The 13,560-nt window shown below is 44.5% G+C and overlaps 1 protein-coding gene across 3 annotated transcripts in view; it reads right to left on the minus strand.

Annotated features, from left to right (window-relative positions):
- LOC125740689 (thymocyte selection-associated high mobility group box protein TOX-like) overlaps positions 1-13,560 on the minus strand; it is a 31,360-nt gene that overhangs the window by 11,514 nt on the left and 6,286 nt on the right. For 2 of the 3 annotated variants that reach the window (XM_049012178.1, XM_049012177.1), the window contains exons 2-3: positions 2,251-2,316; positions 936-1,043 (exon numbers count right to left, since the gene is read on the minus strand). In XM_049012178.1, the coding sequence (XP_048868135.1) occupies positions 936-1,043; positions 2,251-2,316 (174 nt within the window). Of the gene's footprint in view, positions 1-935; positions 1,044-2,250; positions 2,317-2,458; positions 2,845-13,560 lie in introns of those variants that run through there. The other variant, XM_049012179.1, reaches the window with a different exon arrangement.

Genomic DNA, 13,560 nt, shown 5'->3' on the forward strand with positions numbered 1-13,560 from the left:
AAGCTAAGAGCCGTAACCAACATATAGAAAGTCAGTTTAATAAATTCTAATTTAACTTAAGTCCATGGCTAAATTAAAGTGATTAAATTAAAAATTAAATGTTTTCCATTTCAGCTTGGCTCCTGCAGAATTTGATCACATGGAAGGTGATGTTTATGGGCCTGGGGGAGTAATTTAGTGATGATCCTTTACAGTCTGTGCCCCCCCCCCCCCCCACCCCCGCCAATAAACCCAGAGCTCAATTGCCCGTTTATCTTAAATCCCCTGCACTGTATGTGTGTCTGTGCTGAGCCAGGGAGACTTTTCAGAGATGCACCGACATACGGTGTCAGACAGTCACATTCAAGAGTCATTAGTGGTGCATTCACCCTCAGGTTCAGCGTCCGTATCGGACTGGGCAAACTGTGGGTGCAAACGAGAACCAATCACCATACTGATCTGTTCCAACCAGTTGTAATTACAATTTACCAAGGTTGGGCTGTCACTTATCGGCATGGGTTACCATGTTATACAGATAAGGAGGGAACTTGACCTTATGGAATCATTCAGTCTAAATGACCGGAGCACCTAAACTTACGCTGCCACACATGTCGAAATGGCAAGGATATCGCTTTGTATAGGTGCGGGTTCAGCGACTGAAGCCTGCAGGAGATCCAGTAATAGAGGGTTCCTATCAGCCTTCTCCGGACAGAGCGAAGAATGTCAGACTGAGGTGCTGGTCAGAGATTATCTGGATACCCCTGGCCTGTGCTCAACCCAACATGACTACAGTAGTAAGATGATTTTACCAGGAGAGCTGGAGTTGCAGGACAGTGCATGGCACAGGAGTAAGAGGGACACCAATGTCCATTGGGGGTCATACCCCCCCAATAGTGCCATTCTGCAGGTGACCACACTGTTACATCACTGCCTACAGTCACAGCCAGTTTGCTTACCCAGGGCAGACGGGGGGAGTCCAGGTGAGTGGGGACCTCTCTTTTCCAGGGGCCTCCTGCCTGCTTCATGTTCTGTTGGGCTTGGCTGGGTAGTTCAGGTACACGGAACTGTGGAAGAGCAAGGGGTTTCCCGAGAAGCATTAGGAAAACGTACACGCACAGCCTTCTGGGAATTGAGTGCCCTCTTGTCGATCGGACAAGTCCACTTTGCTATAGGGCCGTTTCGAGCACAGGTACAGAAAGACTAAACTGTATCAGATCTCACGCTTCTAAAGCACGTAGAATGGGCCATTGTAAGCAGCTCGTCACATTAAACTGACACATGACACCTTGGGGGCATTATAAAGATCGTGCGATTATTTCCTAAATGTATTTTGATTGTTTCATCTCAGCTGTGATCAGATGTGTGACGATTTAAACTAAGAGTACAGACTGTACCGTTTGCCTGTGTGCAACTGCACGAGGGCGGTTATTCTGGACGAGGAACGGCGTCTGTGGCCCCGCGCCGGTGGCAGCGCGATTAAATACACAGCGGCGTTTGTCATGTCGCTTTCTATTGAAAAGCACGAGTGGAAAAAGGGAAAACATGAGAAGGCCTGACTTTCGGTTTCACATCTTCTGCGCATTCAGAATCACTGACCCCAAACCCGGGTCACTTTGTAACTCTGAGAAGGTCGATAAATTATTTAGCGATCGAGGAGCTGGGCGCATTCAGGTGAGCTTCACTATCGCAACAGCTGCGTGGGAGCGGATAACGCGGACGGCTTCCAGTGTGATGCAGTTAAGACTGTGGAGCTGGCCAACCGCTCCACCCCCCCCCCCCTCGCCCCCCATCATGTTAGTGTGTCGGTTTAAGGTCTTTGCTCTGGCTTCGTGACGCCATAGTGAGCTGATGCATTATTCATGCAACCCGAGAACTGAATCCGACTCATGCCCAGTCTGCTCCATCTCAGTACTCTTTCAGGGGAGTAACTACGCTCAGACTATAACTATAAAAGACGTGGTCCTCTTCTGCAGGATCTGATAGATTCGGGCTCCAAGTTGAGGACTGAAGTTGAGTAGGGAGAGACAGTCTGTCTATATTCAGCATCAAATTGCGCGCTGTACTCGGCCCAGTCGGGGTCAAAATGCCCCCAATCCAGCAATCACCTGCTATTCTGCAGACCCTCTGCGGAAAATCGTTTCAAATGCTTTGTTAAAGTATTAAAACTGCGCCTCATGAAGAGCGGTCCATGACAACCGCACTTCTCCTCGATCCGCCTCTTCCGACTGACTACATTAAGTGTGACAAGCTGCTGGAGTGAGAGGGACCCACCTGATTGGCTGGCAGGAAGTCCTGACCTAGGTCCGGCACAGTCATGTACATCTTTTCACTGTTAAGCTGCAAACAGAAGAAGAGACAAATGTTCACCGCCTTCCTGAAATGGGCGAGAGGACCTGGTGCGCAGTGAAATGACCGCGTCAGGCTATTCTATTAGAAACTGCTGAATTTACCGAGTTACGTTATCTGTCTATTCAATTACCGTTTGGAAAATGCTGTTTGGTATTCACGCATCAGCTTTCCCAGCTGCGTTTGAAGAATGTCGATTGGATAAAAATGAAAAGGGCAAAACAGGAAGTAGGGAGGAGGAAGTCATGTGGCAGGTTCAATAAATTGTTGAAGGAGAAATCTGCCTCCTTCCAACACGTAATTAATTCAGGGAAACTCCAACCACCTTCAGACGAACCCACTACGCAAAAGAGCAAAGCCCGTGTACGAACTGTTGATTGTTTTGTTGCTTTTGCTGGGGTTCATTGGCCGGGGTCTTAAACTCGCCCCTCAGTGGCTGAACCCTGCCATTCGGTCACATGTTCTATTCCCTGGCCCCCCCCCCCACCCCCGACAGTGGGGGATGTGGAGTATTGGCAAAGGGGTGAATGAGTCTACTTCATGTGCCCGGTGTAGCAAAGGAAAACTCAACCCGCCCCCGTGAGGCCACTGTGTAAATACTGCTGTGTGCTAACAAGCTTCATGGTGAATCACCATGGTGCGGGAAACGGGGGGGGGGGTGTAGCTGGGCCATCAGAAGTATTCCTTTCTCTCGCTTTGCAACATCCATACACCCACCGATCTGCCTGCTATCTTCTAGGAGAGTAGTGCCCTTTCAATGCTCGAAGCTGCATGTGACGGATCCAGACTATCGGCCCATTAAACCTGCATTCATGTTATGATTTATGAGTCTGATTTACGCAGACAGAACAAAGCAAAGCAAACCCAGCTTCTGGGAGCCGAGCTCAAACTGCCGAAACAGAGAAGCCCTGGAAGCAGCAATGCCAGGGAAGCTCCCAGGGATGGTGGACAAACAGCGACCTTCCCAGCCAATCCCCATCACATAACGACACAATAAGCACAATCGCCCTGATTATAAGCTTAACTAACCCTCACATTTTGGCACAAAGGAGGTCAACGAAATTAGCCGAAGAACATTCAGAGTGTTTAGAGTTCTGCTGAAATGGTTCTGCGACTGACAATCATATTTACACTACAAGTTGTGATCACACATAGTGCAGTTACAGTGAAGCGGCACCAATTCTCCATCACAATTAAAGAGCAACTAGAAATATTCAGATATTGTAGAATATTGTAGGATAATGTAGAAATGGCATATCTGTAATATTTTCTCTACATTATAAGCATTTAACACTTGTCCAATGCAACTAATACATATAGTCTCATTTTCATGCATATGTTTTTACAGTGACGGACTTTTCTGGGATTGAACCCGAGACACTGTGGACCAACTCCTGACTAGCGGTGTGATTAAGAGCGGTCTCATCTCCGAGATCACAACCCGAAGACATCACCAGACAGCAGCGTGAAGCCTTCCACCTCAACGCATAAACAATATTATTACCTAACAATATAACCTCACTCCGCCTGGAAGGCATTCCTCAATTATTCATTTTCAATGCATCTACTAGGGCCTTGAGGTCACTTTCAAAGCTCTCTCCAACATTTCACTGTAAAAACAGGAGACTAACTGTGTTAATCTCGACGACTTTGCAGTAGGGCCTGATATCACAACCCTCACAAAAAAAAAAAAAGCTACACAAGTTGACACTGGTTATAATGAAATACAAATCTTACAGATATGCAAGCTACTTCCTAGTCATTAATCATATTAAGGTGTTTTCACATAAAGCAAAGCTCAGCTCAGATGCTAAACCAAAGAAAGATTCCAACCCAGAGCTGAAGCATCATTACAAATAGTCCCTAAAGTGGGCCATGGGGACCGATAAGTACACTCCATCTCCCATCATGCCTCAGCACAGCTGCCATGTCTACAATGCATGCAATGCATCATGGGGAAAGAGGTTTACGGCACTCATTCGCAAAGTGCTTCGCAAACAATATCAACTGAGAGGGAAAAATCACAATTTCCTTGCTGAACTGATTACGTTTCATTAGGTGGTGGGTGACTCTAATCCCCCTCCCCATTTGCTATATGGTTTAAACCTTCACATTGTTATTACCCTACAATTCATTTTACCACAACAGTAAACTCATTCGCAGTGTGTCATCATACATCATTTAATACCCCCGTCCACATCCTTCAAAAGCAGCATCCACTTGGTTCGGCTGTATTCTTTTTCCCCGCTGGAAAGCTTAATATTAAAGTGGAGCATGACTGTGCCACCCCACTCTGGCCTTAATTACAAATCAGATCCTAAATCCTTTAAGCACTTCAATCCAGACTGGATGCCGTGTTATAGCAACACAAAGGATCATGTGACATAGTGCATGAAGGGGGAAGAGAAGGAGAGAGAGCCTGCGAGGCCTTGTGGTGGTTTCCAGTACACTGAAGGTTAGCAACTGGTTAACTTGTGTCCAGTGCATTATGGGATACACCTCGAGCTCACCCTGACCCTAACTTTCAGGTTGCATGTATGGATGCATGTAGGTTAGCATCTTCAATTACACTACACCTCAAAGCACTGCTTCCTGGAATTGTTTACAGTGCCCCAGGCAAATGACCTCTAGCAAATCATGGATGCACTGCCTGGTTAGGCTTCACATGGGCTCGGGTCAGAGAGGACTCAAGGAATCGCTAAGTATCAGAGCAATGCAGGATGTACTTCCGAAGTGACAGCTGGGAGACTAGTTATTTCTCAATATGCGTACTTGACTGTTCTTGTGTACCTGTCTTCCATTGCCAAAGACCAGTTTGAATACTCAAGAAGTACAGGGGAGGCTAAAAATCCCAGATCTCATTCATATATCAAGGATACATCAGTTGCATCCTCACTGAACGAGACCGATCCCATGATTCATTGCACCCCCAAGTTCGTTCTTGGGAGGCAAGTTAGCAAGACTGGTCTTGCCAAGACCGCAAGTATGACTTTTGTGTTCTTGGTATTGAGAAACACCCAATAACAGCTGGGAATGGGAGTTTTAATCATAAGTGCTTTTATTCTCGTATGTTTCTTTGGGTTGCCCTGCATTCAGGGCTGATTTTTTTTTTCCACTTAATTCAGTCATGAATCCCAATCACTGCTCTCTTTTTGGGCTACCTGTCGACGTACTTCGGCACACGATCTTCCAGCCGTGTGCCCATTTTATATACCACTACATGACAGGCCCGAACATGTGACAAACAGGTAAGACACGTGCTGTGGAAGCGAACTTGGGACACGTGTGTGATACATCCACGCTGTGTGATTCACGACACATTTCAGCCTGTAGCTGGTGGCACAACCTATCGGTGCAGCCAGCGAGCAGCAACAGGATGCTGTACCGCTGTCATAATTACAGTCAAGTTCGTATTTGCTTGGAATAAAAGGAAATGCAAAGCTTATCTGCTGGTTTCTAGGTATATGTAAATCGGAGCTATTTTTTACTTCCACACGGGTTTCGTCAAATGTGTCACAGAACTGACAGAGGGGCAGAGAGGTGTGAAGCTGAAGCGAAAAAGCACACTTTTGGCGAAGGCCCAACACCGACTGAGGTTAGCACAAGCCACTTCTTTGATGAAGAAGACGGGAGAGCGCACAAAGGCTGCGGGCTGTCTAAACACATCACCAACGCTTTTATCGCAAGTGAACGAGAAGCCCTGGCAACGCGAAACTCAAAAACAACAATCGTATGAGGCAGGGGGGTACGCGCAAGGAGCAGGAACACAGCCAACTCATCCACCCGAGCAGACTCACTGTAGCCCGTGTACGCTAATGCTAAGTTCAGCTAATTTGGCTATGCCGACACATTTCTATTACAACTTTGTCGGTTTTGGTTTCGTTTAACGCTCAAAGGTCATGGGTTCAGGAACAAACGCAGCGCTACCGAAATAATTATGCAAACTGGAAAGCCAGAACCCAAGAAGAGCTCACTTCTGAGACACCCACCGGCAAATGAGATGCAGGAGATGAAAGGGGAGAAAGACAAGAGGACCTGGAAAGAGGAAAAGGAGAGGAAGGAGAGCAGAGGAGCTAAGATGACAGCCATTTCCTGTAGCTGAAGCTCTCTGCCGGGGCCCCTTCAGACCCGGAACAGTAGCCCACCAAAAAGGAACAGCGTCAGATGGTTTGCATTTAACGGCCACTGAGCTCCTTTTAAAATAATGCACATTACCTCCTGCTATCATGCATATAACCCTCCTGCATCGCATTGTTCCTTGTTGCTCGCAGCAGAACTTCGAACAAAACTCACTATTTCGTCCTTATTCCCAATTTGTACTATTTGTGTGGTTTCTCAACACTACCAAATGACGAAATTCAGTTTGATGTTTTATTCTACGAATGTTAACCTCACTTTTTTTTTTACCAACCGGTCCCATCAACTCGAACAGAACCAAACCCTCTGGTACCACTTCCCTGGTTCTGGAAGACAGGACGGAGCCTGAGAGGCCATATATTGAGACAGAAGGCAGGTCAGGTCTCCTTTAGCGGGAGACAGGGCTGGAACCTGCTGATCAAGCTAATCGGGTCAAGGAGGAACTTTGTGCAGATATTTGAATGGCAAGGATTCATGAACGATCAATCAGAAATTGAAATGAGCAGCAATGCATTGGGTGCGTGTTTGGCCTGTCACTGGCAGCCCTGCACACTGGATCTTACTGGCTGTGACATCCATGCACCACACAACCTCCATACCCTCTGACTGCAGTGGTCTCATCACTGAGGGTCAGGCATGCCTGCTCCCGTTACAGTTTGTATTTCAGAGGGCTGGGGTCTGTGCCTGTATCCGGATGGTCATGGGTCCAGATCCTGTGGCTAGCGAAGTGGTCATATCACCACTGGGCCCTTCAGGAAGGCCCTTAACCTCAAGTGCTCCAGGGATTGGCTGACAATCGGCACAATCAGCAGCGGTGTTCACCACCTATCTATCTATCTATTTATCTATCTATCTATCTATCTATCTATCTATCTATCTATCTATCTATCTATCTATCTATCTATCTATCACCATGCAAACGCACATATGTATAGAACCTGTTGGGGGTGGCGAGGAGGGCTGCTACCCATGAACAGTCATGACACTAAATGTTAGGTAATGCTTTCCATGAACTGCACCTTCATAATGCATTCATAATACATTCATAGAACATTCAGTGCACCTTCATAATACATCCATAATGCATTAGCAGAACACTCAGTACACCCTCATAATGCATTCATAATGTGTTCATAGAACATTCAGTGCACCTTCATAGTACATCCATAATGCATTAGCAGAACACTCAATACACCCTCATAATGCATTCATAATGTGTTCATAGAACATTCAGTGCACCTTCGTAATACATCCATAATGCATTAGCAGAACACTCAGTACACCCTCATAATGCATTCATAATGTGTTCATAGAACATTCAGTGCACCTTCGTAATACATCCATAATGAATTAGCAGAACACTCAATACACCCTCATAATGCATTCATAATGTGTTCATAGAACATTCAGTGCACCTTCGTAATACATTCATTGGGTTGGTGTGTGGCTCGGTGGGCTAGGCTCGTGTGCCTATACTCATAAGGTTGTTGGTTCAAACCCAGCCTCAGCATATCTGTGGATCCTTGACCAAGACTCTTGGTGCCCCAACATGTGGCTGCCCTTCACAGACAGCTTACTCTACAAAGAGCAAGTTGAGGGAGGCGTAAAGACAATTTCCCCATGGGGATGAATGAAGTATGAATTATTATTATAATTTATTAGCACGGGGGTGTCAAACTCCAGTCCTGGGGGGCTGGAGCCCTGTGTAGCTTAGTTCTTTCCATGTTCTACCACAAATGATTCACCTCAAGAGCTGTGTGGTAATTAGCACAAGGAGTTGATTCAGGTGTGTTAAATGAGTGCAAACCAAAAACTGTGCAGGGCTGTGGCCCCCCAGGACTGGAATTTGACACCTCTGCATTAGCAGAACACCCTTATAATGCGTTCACATTACATTCAGTGCAACTTCATAATACACTCATTAGCATTGTGTAAATATACCTTAACATCCTAACACACCTAACAAAACATGACATTCTTATACAATTATAATGGTTACCATATAATGTTTGTCATTAATGTACATATTAATGTAAAGCAATACCAAATATTAAATAAAATGTGCCCCACATTTAGAAGATGATGAAGTATCTTTTTCTGCTAACCGTTAGCAAAATACAGCCTTCTGACTCCACACGCTGTCTGTTTATTTAGGTCTGAACCATATGAGGGGCGGCTGGGGGACCCGAACTGACTTTTTGACTGGAAATAACAAACCCTCCCCTGCCTGCAATGGTGCTGGTAGCCCCATGCTCCTGAAAGCATCCATTTATTTGGAAACAGTTGTTAACTACAGAGTCAAGCACTAGGGCAATATCTCACCCCTGCATTCAATACAGTGCTTGGGTTAAAAAAAAATGCAAATATTTCTATTCTGGTGTTTACTGTAGTAATGGAAGGTTTTTGGAAGCTGGAGATTAGGGCGAACTAAACAAGCTGGCATAAGTGCTTAGATTAACGAACTCCAAGCCGGTCTGTAACGACACAAGACAAAGATAACAACAGAACACTCCTAACACGCCAGCCTTCCTACAGCTACACTACACCCAATGTATGAGAAATGTAATATCATTTTTAAATATCTTTCCTTGACTTGGAAACATTAACATTTTACAATTAGACAGACTGGTCTGCTAGGTTTATCAAATAAAAAAAAAAATCCTAAGATTAGATTTTCCCGTGAAACCCAGTAAATGTCATTACCATTATAATATATTGGGTTTTTGACAGTAATTTCGTTTTATTCAAATCGTATTACCGCAGTCAGCAAAACTCAGAAAAAGTAACATTCACAGCAAAAATATAAAGTTCATACAGAATAGGTGTGATATTCGAAAGTGGTTGCTAAGCAACTGCAGCTGCCGTTGTTGTATTGATGCTTTGAAGACCAATGTACATATAACGAATATAGCGGCTGTAAATTAATTTCGTCTGAGTAAAATAGCCAAGAAACTAATGCGACATATCTCATGCATTTGTTAAGACCGACAGTTTCAGCAATATTTCAGAAAATATTCAAGAAAAACCTTTTGCAGTTACCACTTTTAAACAACATTTGTCACATTCGGTACTTAAAAGCTAGACTAATCTCACTAAGCTGGAAATCAAAATAAAATGAAACCTTATTGGCCATCGTCAAACATTGATAGGCCTTAGTTCCCTTTTTCTTCCATATTTAACCTGGCAGATTTTTATCATTAAAAGTGACATTTGTGTCCATTCTTAGCATCTGTATGGAGGAAATCATCTCCAATGGCAACAATAGATTTCAAAGGACAACATTGGGTGAAAGAGTGCAGGTGCGTAAACATCATTATGTTGCTACTGTGCTAACAGTAATGCTACCCTTTACAAAGGGTCGAATACCCTATGGTCAGGACAATAACCAAGCTGATCGGCAGCAGCATAAGTAAAAACATCCCCAGTGATCCAAGCTAAGATGGCTCTCCTCCAATCTTCAAGGGATGCATCCCCCCCTGTTGTAGGAAAATCTGCTGTAACAGCAGCCTTTACTGAGACAGATAACATCGACTTCCGAAGTCAATGCACCTGAACATCCCAAAGACCAGTGGCTCTCAAAAACATCTCACACATGCATCTTACATCTCTTATTTATGCTGCTGCACTCATAATTTTTGCATAATCAAAATAAATATCTAACGTGCCAACCATGCAATTGTATGATTTATGTCATAATACAAATTGCTTCTAGAATGACAGGTTCATGGTCAATATAACCTTCCCGCCCTTAGATACAGCTATTTACATTAAGCGGCCTCTTCTTTCCTCTCCTTTAACCACGATGCCACCTGCTCTCACGGCTATGAATCCATCCATCTTCTGAATGCCGATCCTCTGTACTTCCTCACAAGCCATCAGAAACACACACATACACAACTATACACTTTATTTTAAGATGTCTATTCACTTTAACACTCGTTCCTGATTTCAGGTGAAACTAAGAATACCTGAGTAAACTTGCACAAACACGGACAAAATTCTTATAATTATAATTGAAGACCAAAACTCGTTTAGGCTATATTCAAGTGTTTTTGAGATGAGACCGTCATTGGCCTGAAGTCTGGCTTCCACATCAAATGTTACAACATTGGGAACCAGAACCCCCTCCTCATGTAATCATGAGTCCTCATGTAATCCAAGAAAGAACTTTTGTTAAATTTCCAAAACGCATTCAGTCCAGAGATATTTTCTCAAAAAACGTATCCCATGGACTAGTGAGTTTCAGAAATTTGCTCCTCAATTAATGTAGCTAGTCGTAGCAGTAAGTGCTAATTAGGATCCATAATAGCCGCTGTAGTTCCAAAATTTCTCCTCAAATCCTCAAACGTCTATCAGATGTCAAAGAGCCTTAGTGAGGTCCTCAGTATGGACAATTTATGACGAGAAAGACGAGAGAATGAAACAGCGGGTTTGTGAAGTTACACTGCCTTCCAGCTGAGCAGTGAACTGAAACCACACGGGTATCTGCGGGAGAACCGTGTCATCGCTACCTCCAGGTTTCGCGGCTTTTGGCTCGTGACCCAAGGAGCCCCTGGGCCTCAAACACATGCTCACACCGGATCAGCCTGATGGCGGAATCTATCACCGCTCCGTGCCTTCGAGGGAGCAGCCTGACAGGATGTAGACAAGTCGGCTTCTCTTTCTGATTCGGCTTCCCACACGACGTTCCCAGGCAGGTCAGGAAGCGTTGGCGTCGCGGGGCAGAAACAGGGGCAAGAATGAAATACGTGCACAGACTGTAAACGGTGAGGCGCTCGGGGCGGGAGAAGGATGAGCAGCAAAGGGCTTCGCTGGCTGAAAGGTTTCGGTTTGACTCATGTTATTTTAATCTTTATGAACCCTCAAGGCACTTGTCCAACATGAAACCCATTCTCCCACTGGCGCTATGAAGCCTCTGACATTTAGAGAGTCTCTTTAGCTTCTCTAAAACAAGCACTGACATCCAAGAGCTAATATCCATTCTGTCTGACACACGAATTGACACCCAAGCATTGGCGTCCACTTTCTATGACTCAGGAATAAAGACCTAGACTGGTGTTTCCCATCCGGTTCCTCAGGGACCCAGACAGTCATGTTTTTGCTCCTTCCCAGTTCCCACTAGGTCTATCTAACAGAACCACTGATACATGGTTTTTCCTACATAAACCTGCGGGAAATCAGTACGGTTCTCTGACCCGTGGAAAGCTAGCGCCACTGACGCTAGCACAAACGTTCTTCCTCTCGAAGCAGAGTGATTCCAAAAACCTCTCAACTCCAAAAGATAGCCTGTAATTAATCAGGAAATTAGGCACAGGACAGAATGTAGAATACGGTCCCTGCTTTAACCTTCATACACTCACTCAACCTTCATATGAGGCACCACAAAATTTACTGCATTCTCAAGTATTACATACCCCTCTGCTAGTATCAAGATTTATGACCTCATCATGTTTTAAGCTCCTTATCCTTCACTTAAGGCGTCTGATTTTGAGAAGGTACCATGCTGAACACGTCCACGCACTTTCACACACTTTCTCCGTGGTCCAGGAACTAAGACGCATGATCTTTGCGTGAATGTTGATGCATTGGTACAAAGCAAAGCAAACCGTGCAATTACAGTAGGGGCGGCTATTTTTAACTCGGAGCGAACTCCACTCAGACTGGTTCCAAGACCACATCTACGGACAAGAAGGAAGACAGAGACGACAGTTGAAAGCAAAGACAAAAAACAGAGAAGGCAGCATTCAGATGAGGTTTCCTTGGGCGTATACCCTGTTTTCTCATTATACGCTATATCTCGTGCCCAAACAAGCTATGGGATACTCCAGCATATGTTTGGCTCAAGTTCTTTGTAATGTAAAAGCCAGCATGTCTAATACGAGGACATTTCGTCCAAGATCAGGTTGCTTGTCTTACATCCTTCGACTCCAAGCTCTGCTCAGCCTGCTTAGGCCCTGACCAAAGGTGACCTCGGCGGATACCTCTAGGTGTGGGGCCCTGTATCCGGGGGGGGGGGGGGGGGGGGGCAAAGGGGATCTCCCCTCAACACTGCACAAGTGGCACCGCGGCCTGCAGGTCATGCTGGGAGCAAACGGGGGCAGGCAGCGGCCCGAGCAGGCTGGCGGAGGAGGACTCAAAGAGGGGAAGAGCCAGGGATTCGCAGTGACACAGGGCACTTCCACGAGACCAGCTAGGACTGAGTCAGCAGCAATGTTAGTTTCGGCAAGAATTTTTTATTTAGCTTTAGTCTTAGTCACTTACTGAAAGTTGTACTTGGATTAAAGTCACATTTTAATCTTTTGTTATTGTTTTGTTTTAGGTCAGATTTAGTCAGTGGAACTCAGGTTTAGTATTAGTCTAATTTTAGTTGATTTTTTTTTGTCAGAATTTTCTCTGACAGGTTAATGATACTGAAATGGATTTTGTTGACGGTTATTTCTCCTGGCTGCATAAATTCCCTTTAGAAGCAAGTGTACATTATACATAAGCTTAGTAACTATGACGCTTAGTTATCTAGGCTGAGAATGTGTTACTGATGCGCCACACTTCTTTTATATATAAAAATGAATGTTTAAAGTTTCTTAGAAAAAGTGAAATACAATCATATTTTCTTCACAGGTTATTTTCTGAAAGCACCAACAATACATGCTTATACTTTTCCCTTTTTCATTTTTGTTATTAGGGCATTAAAACACCCATGGAATTTAACTGTATGGCCATTTTATACTGTAACAATTTTTGTTATTAGGGTATTGAATACTTTATAGGCTATCAAACACCCATTTAACCGTGTGCAAAACCTGCCTTCACAATTTACAATAACCCTTTTTCAAAGACAGAAAGCACATAATACAGTAAAATTGCTGAAATGACAAAAAGGGACATTATCGTGGCATTTAGGACTAAGCATTAATCTTATATGTCTTTCCTTCTGTTTAGTAGTACAGTTTACTTATCTCGGTTTAGTTTCAGGAAGAAACGTCTCTCCAAGATGATCATTGCACTCGTGTGTGTGTGTATGTGTGTATGTGTGCGTGCGTGTATCCCTGAACACAAAGAAGAGTTCCTAAACAAACTGAACTTTTTACACCTTCTTAA

Source organism: Brienomyrus brachyistius, chromosome 4 (assembly GCF_023856365.1).
Source record: "Brienomyrus brachyistius isolate T26 chromosome 4, BBRACH_0.4, whole genome shotgun sequence".
In the NCBI taxonomy this organism is placed as follows: domain Eukaryota; kingdom Metazoa; phylum Chordata; class Actinopteri; order Osteoglossiformes; family Mormyridae; genus Brienomyrus; species Brienomyrus brachyistius.